This window comes from Cannabis sativa, chromosome 9 (genome assembly GCF_029168945.1).
Source record: "Cannabis sativa cultivar Pink pepper isolate KNU-18-1 chromosome 9, ASM2916894v1, whole genome shotgun sequence".
Classification (NCBI taxonomy): Eukaryota; Viridiplantae; Streptophyta; class Magnoliopsida; order Rosales; family Cannabaceae; genus Cannabis; species Cannabis sativa.
The window spans coordinates 23,640,405-23,660,678 of NC_083609.1; the positions used below are offsets into that span (position 1 = coordinate 23,640,405).

Consider the following 20,274-nt stretch of genomic DNA (forward strand, 5'->3'; position numbering starts at 1 on the left):
GTATTCAAACGCTGCTTAAAATCATGCCTTCAACCAATTAAATACAGCCACAATAGCAAGATTAGTCAACTACTGTTATTACCATATATTTATTCAATGTAAATATTTTTCTCACTTAAATAGGCTAGGTATTCTCCTCATATATTGCTAGAATAGAATATTAATTATGATTTATGATTTTATGAAGATTTATTTCAATTCAGGGTGTATTATTTATGTCATATGTGAAATTTTATATTTTTATATGTTTTATACCCGACAACATTGGAACGCGGCGTTTGGCCAATAGAATCACATTTTAGTATGTTAGTTTTAGCAGGACAATATAGTTAAATATTGGGAGTATCAGTATTATTCGAGGTTTAAAAAATGACCAAAATACCTCTAAAGGAAAAATAATTTGTTTGGCCTTTTGTCTAGTTTTTCTTTAGTGACTTATTACCACTACAACAAATATAGTTATTACCGGCGGGTTTATTGCCGGCAGAACTCACCCGCCGGTATTAATAGGGGTATTACCGGCGGAAATAGTCATCCGCCGGTAATAACTATATAATTAATATTATATTAAATAAATAAAAAAAAAATTATTTTAAATTTATTATTACCGGCGGGTTTGTATTAATACCGGCGGAATCCCGCCTCGAAAAAAGTGGGCGGGATTTTTGCCGCCCAATTTTTTGAAATTAGTTTTACCGGCGGATTAATACCGGCGGGACCCGCCGGTATTAATCTGGGATTCTGACCGTTTTTATTAATACCGGCGGAACCCAATTAATACCGGCGGGTCCCGCCGGTATTAAAAATCTATATAAACCCCTCCCCATTTCAGAATACCATTTTTTCCATTTTCACTCCCCCCCACCTTCTCCATTCCACCTCCCCTCTCCGTTTTCAAACACAATCCGCCCCGTTCTCCGGCATCATTTCCCCGACACCGCCAGTGCGCCGCCCGTCTACCACCGCCAGTGCATCGGTAATAATTTCATTTTTCTTTTTTCTCTGTTTTACATATATTATTTTTTTTTTCTTAATATCTAATTTTTTTCTCCATCTTTAAAGTTTGGGATAAATAATCTGTGGGGAAGAAATTTCTGAGTAAAACGCCGGGATCGGTTGGTGTACTAAATATTTGGAGGTTAGTTCTTACAATATTTGTGTATATATATCTCATAAAAATAATTTTTTTTCTGTAAAAAATATTATATATGTATGTATACTGTGTATTGTGAATGGAAAATGTGTTATATTTGAAAAATTTTAGTTTAGTGTATTTTTAATTGCTGTTTTGTGTATACTGTGTACTGTAAATTATATATTTTGTATATATGCTGTGTGTTGTGAATGAAAAAATTGTAGATATTGTCAATTTGTACACAGTGTATACATTATATACGGTATATACAGTGTATATACTGTGTATATAGTACAGTGTATACACTGTATATATAATATACACTGTATATATAATATACACAGTATATATACAGTATATACACGGTATATACTGTTTTATACAGTGTATATACACTGTATATACTGTATAGTTAATATTGTGTTATATATATTATGTAAAAAATAAATGTAATTTATAGAGTTTTGTATTAAATTTTTTGTAAAAATTTTGTGTCATTAATATTTTACAATAATAAACAACTTTTAAATATGTATAAAATTTATATACAATTGACTATTTTTAAAAAATGTAATAAAAAAATTAAGATAAATCTATATTTTTGAAAAAAAAATACTCATAAGTTAAATATTTTATAACATAAAAAAATAAACTTTTTCATGTAAATATTAAATAAGATTTTAAAATTTAAATTTTATTTTTTTAATACTTAAAATTTAACAACAAAAAGTTTATGAAATTTTAACATTAAAATATGTAAAGAATAAATATTAATAAAATAATAATTTCTTTAATTTTAAAAAAATTAATAAAAAGCAATTTTAATATAATATATACTTGAAAAATAAATATAAAAACAAAAAAAAAATATTTTAATGTAAAGAATTAAACTTTTTTATGATTTTAATTATAAGTTTTTTTTTAAAAAAATGATTTAATATAAGAAAATATTTTTAAATAATATTTCTTTAAAAAATTAAATAAATAATATAATTTTAACATTAAAATATATAAAAGAAAATATTAATAAAATAATAATTTTTTTAATATAAAAAAAATTAATAAATAAAAATTTTATTGTAATATATACTTGAAAAAAATATAAACTCAAAAAAAATAATATTTAGATGTAATGTATTAAAATTTCTTTCACAATTTTAATTATAATTTTTTTAAGAAAAAGATTCAATATAGGAAAATATTTTTTAAATAATATTAAATAATATTTCTTTAAAAATTAAAAATAAAAAATTTATTTAATAAAGAATGTTTATTTTAATAATATATAAATAATTGTGAAAGTATTAAAATAATAATAATTTTTTTTAATAAAATAGCATAAAATTGCATAAAATTTTATCATTAAATTTTTCTTTATACTATTAAATCTTATGTCTTCATAAAATTTTAGATGACAATCGACAAGTCTTGGACCACAGCAACAACCTGTGTATGGTCAAATGGGAGGATCTCCACAACAGCCTATGTATGGAGGCTTTTTCAGTGCTCAGAGTCAGCAACAACAGCAACAACCAATTTTGGTTCGCCCCCACCCTCGACAATATGTGGATGGTTCAAGACTTAGCTCAAATGCAGACGAATTTTTAGAATTTACTGATTTGAACAATGATAGTTAGGTTTTTTTTAATTATGTGTTATGTTTTAAAGTTTATTTAAAGACAATTTCCTAATTTTATTTAAGATAATATAATTTTTATTGTAATGGACAAATTAATTTTAATACTTAATTTCTTAATTAATGTTTAATGTTTAATTTCTTAATTTTGATATTTTATTTCTAATTAATATATTTATTTATAAAATAATTATTATAATTAATTTAATTATATTAAATAATCAGAATATTATTTTTTTTAATATTTAAAATTATTATTACCGGCGGATGGGTCCGCCGGTATTTATCATTATAATATATTTTTTTAAATATTTAAAAATATTAATACCGGCGGACCCCACCGCTATTAATCCGCCGGTAGTAATATTATTACCGGCGGATTCCCTCTTTCGTCGGTAATAACCATTTTTATCGACCAATTAATGCCGGCGGATAATTACCGGCGGATTCCGCCGGTATTAATTATTACCGGCGGTTGCTTCCGCCGGTAATAATGATATTTGTTGTAGTGTACTCTAAGTTATGTTAGCAATCTGTTTGGAGTTTATTATAGAGTTATTATTGATTCATTTAATTTTTACAAAGAAAAGCTTAAATTCTCTCTCTCTCTCTCTCTCTCTCTCTAGAACCACTAGGGTTGGGTTTTTCTTCAGCTTCATTCGAGGATTTTTAGCAGAATTTTAGTGTGTTGATTCAAGTAGCACCTTCTTTTTTGGATTTTTTATGCTTTAAATAGGTTAAAATGCATGAATTTGTTTGTGGAGGTTTTGTGGTTGTTCAAGTTACTTGGTTTAGTATTCTGAAGTTGTATTGTAGCTATTTATGTTGAATTGAGCTAGATTTAGGGGTTGTTTGGATGTTTGAGCACGGTTTAAGTTTATGAATTCAAGCTTTTCTCTTTAATGGTTGATTTTGATTTTGGACATGTTGGGTTGTTTTATTGCTTGGATTATGTTTATTATGGTATATTTAGGCGATCTGGAAGTTATTGTGAGGTTTGGGTTTGAATTGAAGTGTGTAGGTGGTTTTGGGTGTTTTTTGCACTGAACCGGTCGACCGGTTCAGTGGGACCTGTAGGAACCGGAATTCCGGTTGGTCCCCAAGAACCCAACCGAACCAGCTTTTCAGTTAGGGAATTGGTCTGCCAGTTGGAACAGTTTCAGGAACCCTAGTTTTTCCCCGTTTTTCAATATTAAGAGTATTGCAATGTTATCCATCGATAGGAAAACTTTTAGTTTCAATTTTAAGTCCCTAAAAAATTGATTTAGCGTGTCACTCATCAGTTTTACGAATAATGTGATTTAGGGGCCTGTAAATCGTTAAGCAGTTGTTCCACTCAGGTTGGTCGGCACACCAGAATTGGAAAACGAGGTAAGATTAGTATAATGATATGCATATGTGTTTACATGTTTAGCATACATGTTAGTTAAGCCTGTTAGATTATATTAGAATAGTGGTGTCAGTATGTTTAGTATTATATTGGATATCGATAAATGTATGCTGACTTAAGTACTATTTTATAGCATCACATCAGTACTACTAGAGTATGACTAGCGTACCGAGTATAGGCTGATATTATGGTTGATAGTAATGTACTACTTGATAGTATCACATCGATATGACTAGAGTATGACTAGCGTACCAAGTATAGGCTGATATTATGGTCAATAGTACTGTCGTACGAACGTTCTTAACTTAGTACCGTGTTGGACATGGGGATAGGGTTATGGTTGGGTGTATGGGCGCCTGATTATAATTCTGGTTATAGTTATGTTATTGATTATGCTTTTCTTACTGAGTCTGTCGACTCACAGATATTGTTTGCATGTGTAGGTAAGGGCAAGGCTAAGGTTGAGTAGCCGTGAGAGTGAGCAGATGAAGATTGTACATATCGGGGCGGTTAGGCCTGGAGCGTACGGTCTTTGCGACAACTTGTTTTATATTGTCTAGTCACTAGGCGACAATTTTTGTACTATGCACTATGAAACTTTTATAAATATTTTATAAACGAGATTGCAGTTTTATACATATATGTTATTTTAGTAATTATAAGTAATTAAATAAAGTTTTAATTAATTACGTTTTCAATAAACTTGTTGGTTTACCCTTCTTGAAAATGTAGATTCTATACCCCTTGGTTTCTAAGGCATAACTTAGAAAATTTTCCTTCACGGATCTAGGTTCCAACTTATCAATAGATTGGTGTACATATGTTGTACACTCAAATGTTCTTAAATCTCTTAGGTTAGGGGTTCTATTGTACCACATTTCATAAGGTGTTTTTAAGTCTATCACACTATTTGGGCTTTCATTTATAAGATAGGTTGTTGTTGCTAGAGCCTCCCCCAAATAGGTTTTTCTAATCTAGAACTGAACAGTAAACATCTATCTTTGTTTAATAGGGTTCAGTTCATCCTTTCAGCAACACTATTTTGCTCTGGGGTCTTCACTACGGCTCTATGCCTAGTGATTCCAAATTCTTGACACAACCTGTCAAATTCAGAGTTAATAAACTCCAATCCATTATCCGTCCTAATGTTCTTAATTTTAAGATCTGATTAGTTTTCCACTTGATTTTTCCAAATTCTAAACTATTCCAGGCACTCATCCTTAGTTGCTAGCAAATAGGTCCAAACACACCTACTATAGTCATTAAGTACTATTGAAAGAAAATATTGATATCGGAGTGAGTAGGCACCTTGTATGGCCCCCAAAGATTAGCGTGCACATATTCAAGTATCTTTTTAGTTGTGTGCCTTGCCGGAGTAAAGTTCAGTTTATGTTTTTTTCCTAAAACATAAGCTTCACGAAATGGTAAAGCACAAGAATTTAATTTTTCAATTATACCCTTTTTGTGCAATTTTTTGAGACCTTATTCACTGATATGTCCGTCTATGATGGCACAGTTGCATATCTGATTTTAGCCCTTTCACCATACTTGCTTCTTCAGTGGGACAGTCTCCCCTTAGAGAACGTACAAAGCATTGATCTTTTCACCTTTCATTTTAACCAAATTTGGTGATTCTCAAGCTCCGTGCATGGAATTGTATCTCTATCCTTCATCTTCAAGCGCACCCACGGAAATGAGGTTTTGTCTAAGCTCTGGGATGTGCCTTACGTTTGTCAGCACCTTTAATTCAACCATGATACTGTTTGATGGATACCTTCTCGGTTCCAATGATCTTGCATGAATGATCATTACCAATCAGAACTTTACCTCCATCAACTAATTTATAATCAAAAAATGACTCTCAACTCGGACACATGTGATAAGTGCATCTGGAGTCAAGAATTCACTCCCTGTTAATTGAGGATACGGAGATAGAGAACAACTCTCCATTCGTGGAGCAGTCATCACTATCCTCCGCGATTGTAGCACAGTCCTTCCCATGGTGATGATGTCGGTTGTCCTTCCTATCTCCATTGTGAGATTTGTTGAAACCATGTTGCTCCTTGTACTTCTTGCAAAATCTTTGGAGGTGTCCTGACCTTCCACAGAAGTGACATTTCCTTGTTTCCTTCTCTTTCAACTTCGATCTTGATAGAGAGTGATGGTGTTTACTCTTCGAACTTCCTTTCTTAGGTGATCTTCCTCTTGCCAAGTACACTTCTTCTTTCTTGGATTCTTTTTCCAATTGTAGTTTGAAATCTTTCTATTTTAGTGTGGCAAGAACATTCTCCAATGCACTCACGTCTCTGCCATACTTGATAACAACCTTTACTTCTTAATATGCAATTGGGAGTGATCTCAGCAAAATGATGGCCTGACTTTCTTCATCAACTTTGTGATTTATGTTATCCAATCCTACAATAATCTCATTAAATCTATCAATATATAATCTAAAGAAAGAAAAGAAATCATTCTAAACTCGTATAACCTTTCTAGCAAATTAATGTTGCTAGAAATTGATGGCTTTAAGTATAGTTCTTCCAACTTGTTCCAAACTCTCTTTGTCATCTTCTCTGCGATAAGTTTTCTTCGAACACTATTTGATAGATATATGATGATCGTGTAGTGCGTCGTCTCCTCCATTTTTGCTAATTCCTCTAGTTTCTTTTTGGCAAAGAGTTTCTCATCTCCAAGAACCTTGGATACCTTCTGGTGCACTAGGATTCCTTTCAAACTTTCCCTCCATAGTGCAAAGTCTCATGTTCCATCAAATTTCTCCAATTCAAATTTTACCATTGATGACATTCAAAGTTTCTTCAAGAATTACAACGAAAAGAATCTTGATTCTGCATTCTTGATCGATTACTTGACTTTGATTTGTGGGAGAATTATAACTTAAGGTATAGAATCAAATACTAAACTTTAAACAATCAAACAATTAGCAATGACAAGATTAACAAATCACAAACAATAATTAGAGGAAAAGTAGGGATGAACAGAGTAAGAAAAACCAGAAAGCAATTAAGGCAGAGAAAATAAAAAAATCAACACCAAGATATATAATAGTTTAAGTATGATAGATCAATGTGATCTATCGCTCTACACCAATTCTAGAACACCACCAAATCCCCTTTACTGATTGAGTAAGAATATGTATAATACAGTTGAGAGCGATTCTTTGATGAGTTCTCTCAACGTATTTCAACTCTCACACTCTTACTCAAAAATCTTCTTCATCAATAGAAGATTCTTCTTACAAAACCCAAACCTAAGTAGACCAATCTTGAAAGGACAAGAAAGCCTTCCAGGACCAGCTTCTGGGAGTCTACAACTTTCTATGAATGATAAGAAACTCTTAGAGACTTTTTTATTTGGAGAAACTATACCACAACCCTACATTTTTCCTTGATATTGAGGTCTGTCAAGACATTACTAGTTTGTACTTGACACAAACTACATATGTTACTGACTTACTGCAGAAATTGGATATGTCGAACATCAAACATTTCCCAACTTCAACAATTTTAGGGAAACCAACGTCAAAAACAAATATAGAACCTTTGAATGGTCATATTATGTACCAAAGTGTTATTGATGTATTGCAATATCCGTAGCATACTAAATTTGATAGTGGTGTTCACAAATTGGTTTAGTCTGGGTTGTCACATTTTTTTAGAGCAAAACCAATATAACAATTTTTTAAAAGTTATTCGAGTATTCAATATCTTTACCAAATATAAAAAGGCGTGTGATGCTCTGCTGCTCTTCCCATGGTGAAGAAGAGGAAAGGTGCCTCGAAGCCTAGTGCTGCCAGCATCAATGGCACGAGAGCGAGCCCTGAGCTGCCCTCAATCCAAGATGAAGCTACGGAGATTTTCTTAGACCCGTGTGATGAACTGGAACCGAAGAAGGAAGTAGTTGCAGAAGGGGTAAAGTCGACTCCTAAATCGACAACTTGGGCGGACGATGTAGAGGCGATGGACTTTCAGGCATCTGCGCAATTTACTTGGAGTAAATTCAATCTGAATCAGGTGAAAACCCCTTCCTCCCAACTTACTTTTACTGAACCATCTAAAATTGGGGATCATGTGGTTGCAAATTTAGATTTGGATGAAGCTAAGTTAGAAGCATCATACTGGAGATCTTCGGTTATATGTATCGTTTTAGGGGAAAATCCTCCTTTTAGAGTGTTTGAAGGATTTATCAAGAGAATTTGGGGGAATTTGGGAGTGGAAAGGATAGTGAGAATGCACTCAGGGTTCACTCTTGTTAGTTTCAAGGATGAGCTTACTGGGAAGATTATTCTTGAAAGCAGAGTAATTCAATTCGACAGGAAACCTATGATTCTAAGGCCTTGGTCCGAGGATATGGATACAGCCCGAATGGTCAAATCGGTCCCGGTATGGGTGAGGTTAAATGGCTTGGGACTCCAATATAGGGGGAAGAAGAATTTTAGTGCACTTGTTAGCACGATAGGAAAGCCGATTATGGCTGACAAGGTCACTCTTGAGCGGTCTATGATCAAGTGCGCTAGGGTGTTAGTGGATGTTGAGATTAAGGAAGAACCTCTGAGAACTATTGCTTATGTAAATGAGAAGAAACAACTAATGGAACAACCTATTGAATATGAGTGGCTTCCAACCAAGTGTACGGCCTGCGATATGCTTGGACACTCAATTTCAAACTGTAACAAAGGGAAACCGATTGTGTGGAAGAAAAAACAACAAGGGGATAAGCTAACTGCTGTTGAACATGATGCTGGAAGCAAGGGGATTTCAACTGAGAAAATGAATGGTGCTACGGAATCTGAAAAGGGTGATGCTGAACTTAAAAACACTGCTATACCTGCCAGTAATGTTGCAATACCTACTGTTGATAGTAAAGTGGATCGGGGAATCATTTCTGAGGGTACAAGGGTCGTGAAAAATACTGTTATACATACCAGAAATGAGCAATGGGTGACTCCTAAAAGAAAAGGTGCAAAGTCTGTCATTAGGCCGCAACAAGAAGCAATCACCAACAATGACTATGAGGCTTTAGAGGATGCAGAGGGTATGTTGGCTACTGATCTTAGACACCTTTCTAATGGATAATCTCAATCTATTAGGTTGGAATGTTAGGGGGCTGAATAACGTTGAGAAGCAACGCGAGGTGTTTGATCATTGTAAGATAAATAAGGTGGGTTTTAGGGCTCTTTTTGAGACTAAGATTCATCATGATAGAGTTAGCAAACTTATGTCTAATAATCCGAACTGGAAGATTCATTCCAGTCAGGAGATTTCCTTTAGAATTCTGTTGATTTGGATTGACAAGCTTGTTAAAGTGGATATTTTGTTGGAAGATAGGCAATTCATCCATTGTAAACTCAAAATGGTAGGTTACAAGGAGGAGTTTTTTCTCACTGCGGTCTATGGAAGTAATTCGTTAAACGAGAGGAAGGATCTTTGGAATAAGCTTACTAGCATTGGGCACCTAAATGCTCCTTGAATTATTCTTGGTGACTTCAATGCCATGTTTGAGTACAAAGATAGAAGTGGGGGTAGGAAAATTAGAGGCCTTGAAATCCAGGATAGTCAAACCTGTTGGAATTATTTTACCAGGATCTTAGATCTACTCACAAGTATATTGATTTAACAACCTAAATATGAACTTCTAAAACGATAATAAATTAAACACATATAAAGTATGAGAAATCTTACATTGGGTGCAGAAAGATAATATGTCTCCTCCCACTCAGATCTCTAACCCTTGATTCCTTTCTGTCGCAGAGTATAATCAAGATCTGAGCCCGAATGTCCTTCTTTGTTGACTCTGAATTCTACACAGCCTCCCTCACTATGATTGAGGTATTACTTGATGTGTGTGGGCAATACTCTATCACTTAGAGGGATTTCGAAAACAGAGAAGAAAGAGAGAGAGAGAGTGGCAACTTCAAGAGTGTTTGAGTGAAAGAAAATAATGCAGTAATGTGTGTGTGAAACGTGAAGCCTTTACCTTCTATTTATAGAATACCACATAGGGTTAAGGTTGAATTACTTGGCATTAAAAAATGAAAAATAAAATGAGAAAAGGGAAGCAAAGGTGACCGGTCATAGCATTGTGGAAACAAGCCTTCCACTTTTCCAACTTTCCTATTTCATCATTTCTAGTTTCCCATTTTCTCAAAGATTGCCAATTCTCTCTTTCAACCACATAAATGTCAAATCTAATTATTTAATAACTATAATTAATTATTAAATAATATATTGTCATTTATTTTATTTATTAATAAAAACTAATCAAAGTTTCCCAATTAATAAATATACCCTGTAAACTCTCTATTTACTGTTTTACCCTTAATAAGTGATAAATTCACAAATAGACATAGTCTAATCTTGAGAATTATAATTGATTAATTAAAACCAATTAAATGAGTCTTACAAGTAATATTGTCTCAACTAGTGTGGGGACCATGGGTCTATGTATCCGAGCTTCCAATAAGCAGATCAAGAATTTACATCTTAAATTCACTGACTTATTAATTCTTCGTTAAATCCACGCGTGGAAATTAGAATTGCACTCTCAGTTATATAGAACGCTCTATATGTTCCACCATATAGACACGTCATTAATTATCCATTGTTATAATCCTAATTTGATCAATGATCCTCTATATGGATGATTTACACTGTAAAGAGATTTAATTACCGTAACACCCTACAATGTATTTTATCCTTAAAACACTTAACCCTGTATAAATGATATTTCAACTAAGTGAAATGAGTACTCCACCATTTATTTTCGTTTGGTTAAGCTCGAAGGAAATCATCCTTTACTTTCTATTTTCCAGATAGAAGCTATAGATTCTATATTTATATTAGCGCTCCCACTCAATTGCACTACCGTGTTCCCAAAATGTACGTATCACCCTGACCCAAAAGTAGGCTTAACGAACAAATCAAAGAACACGAATAATACTCTTAAGATTGAGCCTAATCATATCAGGATTAAGATCATTTGATCTAGGATCAACTAAGTGATATTGAATCGAATAGATATTACGGTAAGTTTAATAAATCTATATCAAAATCAATATCGGTCCATTCCAATGCATACTCCATGCATCCAACCCAAGCTTTACTTTAACCAATGCTCTAGAAAGAACATAGCATTTCACCAAATGCAAGTAAACTCTGTTGTAGATTGTCATATCAGTAAAACCCAGTGTTCTGATAAATCTAGGAATCTTTATTCACATAGTCATGTTTACTTTCCACTGTGTTGACAACACAATAAACATGATCAAGTATGTGAAAAGGGTTTGAATGAATTTATAAATCAAATAGACAAACAATTGATAAGATGAACCAAAACATACACAAATGAATGAAAAATACTTCTGTTATTTTATTGATATTGAATAATGTGGATTACATTGAAATAGAGTTTTATTTAGGGCATAAAACCCAACAAAACCTGGCTTGCTAGGGGTCAGGTTGAAGAGATGAAGACTTCTGGCTCCTTTTTTACTTCGTCTAATAATCATGAGGAAGGCAGTCGAGTGTACTCAAAGCTGGATAGTGTTTTCACTAATGAAAGCTGGTTAGATCATTTCCCGAATACAGAAGCCAGCTTCAGATGGGGGGCCCTCTCGAATCACAGTTATCGCCTAATCAAACACAACAAGGTGGGTAATCGTGGGACCAAACCTTTTCGTTTTTGCAATCACTATATGTTTAAAGAGGATTTCAGAGATACTGTTCTCTCTACTTGGAAGAAGCACACGGTCACAGATTTGCATTCGTTACACCAGCAACTGTTTAGGGTGAAACACATCCTGAAAACCTGCTATGTTAAACTTACTATCGAACATCAAGTGAGTCTAATTCGTCCGTTCAGTAAGAAGGATGTCAAAGAAGCTTTATTTGGCATTCATTCGTCCAAAATTCCGGGCCCTGATGGGTTTGGTGTGGGTTTTTTCAAAGAGCTATGGAACGATATTGAAGATGACTTCTCTTGTGCGGTGTTGGGGTTTTTCCAATCAGGTAAGCTTCCTCAGAAAGTGAGTGCAACATCCATATCTCTTATCCCCAAAATTGATAATCCTCAAGGAGCTTCTGACTACAGACCTATAGCCTACTGCACTACAACTACCAAATGCATTTCAAAGATGATTTGGACCAGACTCTCGGAAGTTCTCCCTGAGCTAATTCATGAAAACTACGGTGCCTTTGTTAAGAAGAGACTTTTAGCTCACAATGTTTTGATTTTGTAGGATCTTCTCAAAGGTTACACTAGGAAGAACATTTCTTCTAGATGTATCATGAAGATTGATTTGAGCGAGGCCTATGATATGGTTGACTGGTGCTTTGTGGCTGATATCTTAAAAGCACTCCACTTCCCTTCCAAGTTTATTACCTGGATTTTAAGTTGTCTTCAAGGAGCCTCTTATGCCCTTCTGCTTAATGGAAGAATACAAGGTTCTTTTAAGGGTGAAAAAGGCCTTCGTCAAGGGGACCCGATGTCTCCGCTTCTTTTTGTGGTCCTAATGGAATATTTATCTAGACTTCTGATTCAGAGTTTTCACCCTCTTTGCAAATCCTTAGGCCTTGTCAATCTTTGCTTTGCAGACGATCTTATTATCTTCTACAAGGGCAATGACAAATCAGTTCAGATGGTGAAAGAGGCCTTCCAAAGGTTTAGTGAAGCAACAGGCCTGATTGCCAACAAAGCCAAATCAACGGTGTTCTTTGGGGGTATTCCAACTTCCTGTAAACAGAGACTTGCTAATATCTTACAAATGGAAGAGGGTTCTTTCCCTTTGAAGTACCTAGGTGTGAATCTAAGACCAACCAAATGGAGATCTACTGATTGTGGTATCATCCTTGATAAACTCCATAAGAATTTGCACACTTGGGCTAACAGGAACCTCTCTTTTGCTGGAAGAGCTCAACTGATCCATTCAATTCTGCTGGGAATTAGGAACTATTGGATGGGTTTATTCTTGCTTCCTCAAAAAATTACGGCGGCTATTGACAAATGTTGCAGAGACTTCCTTTGGGGCTCCAAGGGAAACAGAAGCAAATTTCATATTCCCTCTTGGGAGAAAGTTTGTCTCCCCAAGAACTCAGGAGGTCTCAGCTTCAGAGAAGGGAAGACTTGGAACATAGCGCTTATGGCAAAGTATATCTGGGCTATATCCAGCAAACAAGACAACCTTTGGGTTAGGTGAATTAATGCGATATATCTGAGAGGGTTGAGCTTCTGGACAGTTGACTTCAAGCAAGATGCGAGCTGGTACTTCAAAAAAAGATTTCGTCTTCGTTCAACTGTCAATGAATCAAATCTCTCTTATATTCAAGCTCACAAGGTTGATTATGCAAGGAACATTTGGAATAGAATGGTCCTTCCAAAGCATAGATTCATAGGTTGGCAAATTGTGAACAACCAGCTGCTAACGAGAGACAATCTCAGTCGGTTTTTGTCAATTTCTTCTCCTTTATGCCCGGTCTGCTGTAGGGAAAATGAGTCGCACCAGCATCTGTTTGTGCACTGCTGTTTTACCCGAAAACTGACTTGTGAGATTACCAAATGGTGTGGCCAATTTGACTGGCCAGACGACTTGAACAGGTGGTTCTCCAAGGCAGCCAACAATATGCAGGAAAGCATTATCAACACAGTCATTTTGGCAACCTTGTACACAGTTTGGACAAACAGAAATAGTTGTATTTTTGAGCTGAGTTGTAAGACAGTTTGTACCTTGAGTAAAGAGATCAAATCTTGTGTAAAATTTAGATGTTTAATGGGTTGTAATGGGGGAAAAGGGAAGCTAGATAGATACATTTGTAATGTAATTTCCAGCTGGTCTTAAGTGCAGGGTCTCGGTCTGCTGCTGTTTTGTAACCTTTGGTTGTTCTTGCCTGTTTTGAATAAAGATTACTCATCTTGTTCAAAAAAAAAAAAATTAAAAGTTGAAAATCAAACCACATTAATAAAATGCTCAAACCAAACCAATCCACTTAAAACGGATTAGTTTGAAATTGTGGTTTGAATATTTAATTGAATTTTTTTTTTAAAAAAAAAAAAGAAAAGAAAGTGCTCTCAAAGCATATTTATCATGATATTGATGATATAGTAATAAATCGAATTGCAGCAATATACTTCTCTAACTACTATATTCATATCATTAATACTAACAAATAATAATAATAATAATAATAATAATAATAATAATAATAATAATAATAATAATAATAATAAGTAACTTCTACATGTTAATTATAATAATAATATATTAAATTATAAGAAAATAAAAGATAATGGTCAATATTAAATTTTTACTAATGAATATATTTTCAAAATCAATTAATCAATCATGGTGGCGTTTGGCAATACTTTTGTTTTAAAAATTTATAATCATAAAAATAAAAGTAAAATTTTTGGTTTAAAAATTTTATTTTTAAAAAACAAAAATATATTCTATAACCATTTTTTTCAATTTTAAAAATAAAAAATAAAAGTGTGTTCTGTAAATTTTATTTTTATTTTTATTTGTTGATTTTATTTAAGTCGGGTCTGAAGTCGGGACTGCGAAAGGTCTAAGTTTGGGGTCGCGTTCGAGTGCAGTTTCCAAGGTCTAAGTTAGGGTCAATATCCAAAATATTGATTAAAAAAAGCTGTTTAAGAAAATTTTGAAAGTAATTTTTTTTTTTTAAAATGAAGATTCTTATATAAAAAATTGAAAAGTAAAAACAGTTTTATAGAACATGATTTTGAAAAATATTTTCACTTTTTAATTTTAAAAATAAAAAACTAATTAAAAAAGTGTTACCAAACGCATCCCATATTAATTATTGTATTGATTAGAATATTTTTCAAAAAAGAAATATGATGTTTGTGTCATTAATGTAATATATATATATATATATATATAATGATGAATATAAATGGTCTGCTCTGATTCAAACCAGTAAGAATATTGTCGAGACCATAACCAGACCACATAAGACGAACAGGGTCCAAATAACTGGATCACCAACCACTGATTCATTTAGTTCCGTCTTAAGCAAATTTGTCTAAACTGATTTGTCTTTTAAACTATAGTTTACGAATTTCTTGAACAACCCTAAGATCTAATATTGCATATTTGCAGCTAATAAACTCAGTTATCTTTTTTAGTCTCCACCCACTTTTCTCTGGAGTGCAGTGAAAATAGCCCTAAGGTACCTGAAAGGAACAATGCATCTAATTGCGCCGGTAAAAGTATATATATGTATTATGGAGCACGAAGCTCCCTTTCTTCCCCATTTTCATTTTTTTCTAAAAAAATTTCTCACCCTCTCTCGTTCTCTCTTTGATTCCCTCTCAATCTCTCTTTATCTTTTTCAATCTCTCTTAATTTCTCTCAATCTCTCTTTATCCCTCTCAATCCCTCTTTGTTTCTCTCTTTTTTCTCCAAATAAAAAACCTCTGATCACCAACTCCGATCGCACCAGCGCCAACCGCACCACCACACCACCACTGCACCACCGTCCAACGCACCACCTGAAGGTATTTTTAATTTTAATTTATTTTTTAAATATTTAGATTTATATATGTGTATGATTATGTATGTATATATATGCATATGGTATGTGAGTGTATGTATATGTGTATGTGTGTATGTGAGTGTGAGTGTAGGTGAGTATGTATGTATTTATATATGTATGTATGTATATATGTATGTAGAAATGTATGTATATATGTGTGCATGTGTAGGTGAGTATATATGTATGTATGTATGTATGTATGTAGATACATATGTATATATGTGTGTATGTGAGTGTATGTGTATGTGTGTGTATATGTGTATGTGAGTGTATGTGTCTGTGTATGTGTGTATATGTGTAAGTGAGTGTAGGTGAATGGATATGTGTATGTGAGTGTATATGTATGTGTGTGTGTATATATGTATATATGTGTGTATGTGTACATATGTATTTAGGTATTAAATTTTTAATTTGGTTTTACTTTTTTATGGAATTAGGTCCATGTTTGACTGCTCTGGATTACCGCTAGCTACTTACAGTTGTTATTTTTGCACTAGGTATGTTTTTTTGCTTTCTCTTACTAGTAGTTTTTGCTTTTAGTTAATATGTGTATGCATGTTAGTGAAGTTGGTTCTGTGATAAAATTGACTGTGGTTGGATGGGTGGATCATTTTTTTGTTCATATATTGTCGTGAAATATTTGTTTGTGTTATTTATAGGTTTTGGAAATTTTGAGTTTACAATTTTTAAGCTGTTATGCTGCCAAATTTTAGTAAAGATAATGTAAAATTAATTAATAGTTTAAATAAAATAAAATTGATTTACTATTAAGAATAAAATAATAAATTAATTGTTGATAAAAAAAACTAAATACCATAAAACATAAAATTAAAAAAATGTAATTAAAAATTTAGTAAAATAATACTTATTTTTTTTTAAAAAAAAAAAATATTTTCAATTTAAATAATTAATGATTAGAAAAATAATTAAGTATGACATATAATATAAAATTTAAAATATAATAAACTAATATTATAAATTTTAATAGGTTAGTAATTTTAATTTAAATAATAAATAATTAAAAAAAAAAATTATAACATGTAATATATAATTTAAAATGTAATAAGATAATGTAATAAGTATAAATGAGCATAAGATATTGTAAAGTATGATAAGATATTGTAAAATAGCATAAAATAAAATTTTTCTTATCTTTTCTTGATCTCTTTGGTTATAGACCAAAGATAAGATAGGACAATTGTATTTGTGTTTGTATTATCACATAGTGATAATTTTTTTTTATGTTTACACATGCACGAAATACCTTAGACCCGTTTGGAGAGGCTGAGTCAGTAATGACTCTTAAATACACTTCCACAGTTGGATAATGTTGATTATGTTCGCCATGATGTGAACCCAACTGAAGTTGCAAACATCCATCGTCTGAATTCACAGCCTCAACAATTAGATGATTTCATTGTTGATGATGACACCGAGGGTCTAAATACCGAAGACGATACCTCCTTAGAATTAGAGAGTGACAATGATGATAATGTTGTATATGTAACTGATGATGATGATGATGAATTGTAATTTGATGAATTATAATTGTAACAGTGTTTTAATAGGAATAAAAATTAAAATCGTTCTTCTTTAATATGTTTTGAATATGGTTGTTTATTTTAAATAAAAAAAAAATATGTATTGTATATGTAATATGTCTACACCAGGTGGCAGCAGTTCGAAAAAAAAAGGGTCAGAGGTAAATACAAAGGCAAAAATGTTGAAGAATAGCTCTCCAAAACACCATCTGCCAAGTTACACATTGAATTGCATGCAGAGACGGGCACCACAGTCGGCAAAAATAGAAAAAAAGTTCAACAATATGTGTAAATGGATGGTTCGCATGTCCATCCCCATGAATAAATTCAAATGGGAAGATGTTAGTAGAGCTGAAATTAATGAATTGTGGGACAAACTTGAGGTATTTTGTAATAAATTTTTTAATTTTTAATTTACTATATTCTTATTAAATTTAATTAATGTATTAATGTGAATGTGTAACTTTTTACAGACCAAGTTTGTCCTCCTACGAGATAACCCTACATTCGTAGACTATGGTGAGTACGAGATGTCAAAGGGTTTACGTGACTCGAGGTCAGATTGTAAGAAAAAGTGGATACAAAATATTGAGGAGCTTGGATAGGAGAGGGCCGACATGTTACCTCCTGACGGAGTAACTCAAGAGGTGTGGAGTGACTGCATTGGTTATTGGAGCACAGACAAACAAAATATATTTAATAAACTTTCTAATTTTAGTAATGTTTCATGTTATATAGTCAATAATAAATAATTAATTGTTAGAAAAATTATTAATTTCAAGCGAGAGCAGCAAAAAATAAAGAAAGTCGGAGTAAGGTGAAACTTCAAGGAGGCTAGGGATCAAAGCCTATTGTTTCACATGTTGTCGAGGGAGTAAGTTTATATATTATATTATCATTGATTTATTATTTTTTTTTTGGTAAAATAACAATAATACTATTTTTTTCTTAAAAATAGGCTAACCCCGATACAGGAGAACCGCCAACTGCGGTGGAAATTTTTCAAAAGTTTCACCATAAAGGCAACAATTGGCGCAACGAGTACGCGCAACAAGCTTATGTAAGTTTACATTTTAATTCATTTCTATTTATTTATTTCAATTTATTTTGTATTAGGTATTAACCATTTTATTTATTTGTTTGTTTTAGGAGCAAATGGTTGAAATAGCTGCAACTCAACCAGCGCCTACTGAAGATCAGCCTGATGAGACTGATGTAGATCCTACACAGTACCCCCGAGACTTTCCTGTTATGACGCAAGTACTCGGGGAGCGATCTCGACGTCTAAGGCTTTGGCCATCTCCCCAGACTCAAGGGAGTTGGGGCCAAAAGAGCACCTGCCACGAATTTTTCAGCCCCATCGACTGTTACAATGGAACAGTACGAGGATTTACAGAAAAAAGTGGAGGAAGCAGATCAGGCAACTCAATATACGAGGCAGCAATATGAAACACAATAACTCTACCTCACACGATTCCAAGATCAGTTTGAGTATCTTTCTCGAGCTGTGACGGGTTTCAACTTGCCACCCATGAATCTTCCACCATTCCCCACTCCTCCTGGTGCTAGATCGTCATCGCATCCTCCTGAGACTTAGAGAAACAACGACGATGACATTACTCGCCTATAGATCATTAGATATTTTATATACAAATTAGAACTTTAATTTTTTTTATTATCCGATTCGAACATCTGTTAATGTTTTGTTTATATACTAATATTTTTTTGAAAGTATTTATATATACTAATTTTAGTACAACATAATATAATTAATGTTTGTTTATCTTTTAATGTAAATTCTGATGGTTTTTTTCTTAATATAAAATAAAATATAATTAACTTTTAGTTTATAATATAAAATATAATACAATTATTTTTTTTTTTTAAAAAAAAAGTTTCACCGACGCATTATTACGCCGGCAAAACTTAACACTAAAAGGTTCCAGATTGGCACAAAACTTTTTGCCAGCGCACTTATAGCGCTGGTAAAACTTTTGGCGCCAATCCGAGAAATGGCACGAACATTTTATGCGCCGGTAAAAATATATCAAAGAAGGTTCAGAGCGGATAAGGGTATCATTTTACACCGGCGATTACCTTTTGCCGACATTTTGCTGGCGCATTTCACCTATGCGTTGGTAAAACGTTCTTTACCGACCAAGATTCGCTGACATGTTTTGCCGACAAAGTATTGCGTCGGCAAAGGTTCGCCGGTGCATGTAGTGTACTTTTGCCAGCACAAGGTTTTCTTGTAGCGTATGTTGCCCAAATGATAGACGATTTGTGGTTTGTTATTGTGACTACTTTGGAGATACTCTTGTGTCATGGTCTTCAAAGAAGCAGGCTATCATTTCTCGATCCAACACTGAATCCGAAGATAGAACTTGCTCATGTTGCCTCACAAATTACATAAATTGAGTCCTAATTGAAAGAACTCAAATTCAAGCTTCCATAGACATTCATTACAGTTCGCTACATCCTATCCTTAGATTAGGTGGCTAATTGTCTCACCAAAGGACTATCACCTACCAAATTTCAGTATCTCATTGACAAACTTGGTGTTCGACCCCCACCCCTTCGTTTGACAGGGAGTGTTGAAATATCTAATGCAAAAGTCTCAATCTAAATTGCTGCACACTTGAATTTTTTTCTTCTCTATGTGATAATGATTTGTTTGTTAGCATTGGGAATGATACAATTGGATTGGGATTGATTTATGTTATTTTAGAGTATTCCTTTTACTTCTTGTCATGCCACTTGGCACTCTGTATTAAGTCATTTATGTATCACTTGGTCCATAAATGAAAACGTTCTCACTCTGCCGTCTTTGAGTTGAGATTTCACAAAAGCATTTCCCTTTAAATGATAGGGATTGTGATACGGAACGAGAACGGCAAAACCATTCAATGATTAAGGTAGTGATTGATTGTTATATTATTTATAATAATATAATATATAGATTAAATATGTGTAATAAACTAATAATATGTAACATATGACTATAT

At 33.1% G+C, this 20,274-nt stretch overlaps 1 protein-coding gene and 1 long non-coding RNA gene across 2 annotated transcripts; both read left to right on the plus strand.

The window, feature by feature from the left end:
• The first annotated feature begins 518 nt into the window (after window positions 1–518).
• LOC133030931 (uncharacterized) lies at window positions 519–2,699 on the plus strand. The gene is made up of 3 exons (XR_009684465.1): window positions 519–976; window positions 1,063–1,138; window positions 2,547–2,699. It is a non-coding gene; the product is annotated as an uncharacterized LOC133030931 (long non-coding RNA).
• A 10,841-nt stretch (window positions 2,700–13,540) lies between these two features.
• LOC133031305 (uncharacterized) lies at window positions 13,541–17,261 on the plus strand. The gene is made up of 2 exons (XM_061104786.1): window positions 13,541–13,891; window positions 17,049–17,261. The coding sequence occupies exons 1-2, from the start codon at window positions 13,541–13,543 to the stop codon at window positions 17,259–17,261; spliced, it is 564 nt and encodes a 187-aa protein (XP_060960769.1).
• The last annotated feature ends 3,013 nt before the right edge of the window (window positions 17,262–20,274 follow it).

What these genes read in the sequence shown, in the direction of transcription:
- LOC133031305 (XM_061104786.1), top strand. Translation starts at nt 13,541, where the DNA reads ATGGTCCTTCCAAAGCATAGATTCATAGGTTGGCAAATTGTGAACAAC. An exon ending in TTGAGCTGAGTTGTAAGACA is followed by an intron (nt 13,892 to 17,048) that starts GTTTGTACCTTG and finishes ACACTTCCACAG; the next exon opens with TTGGATAATGTTGATTATGT.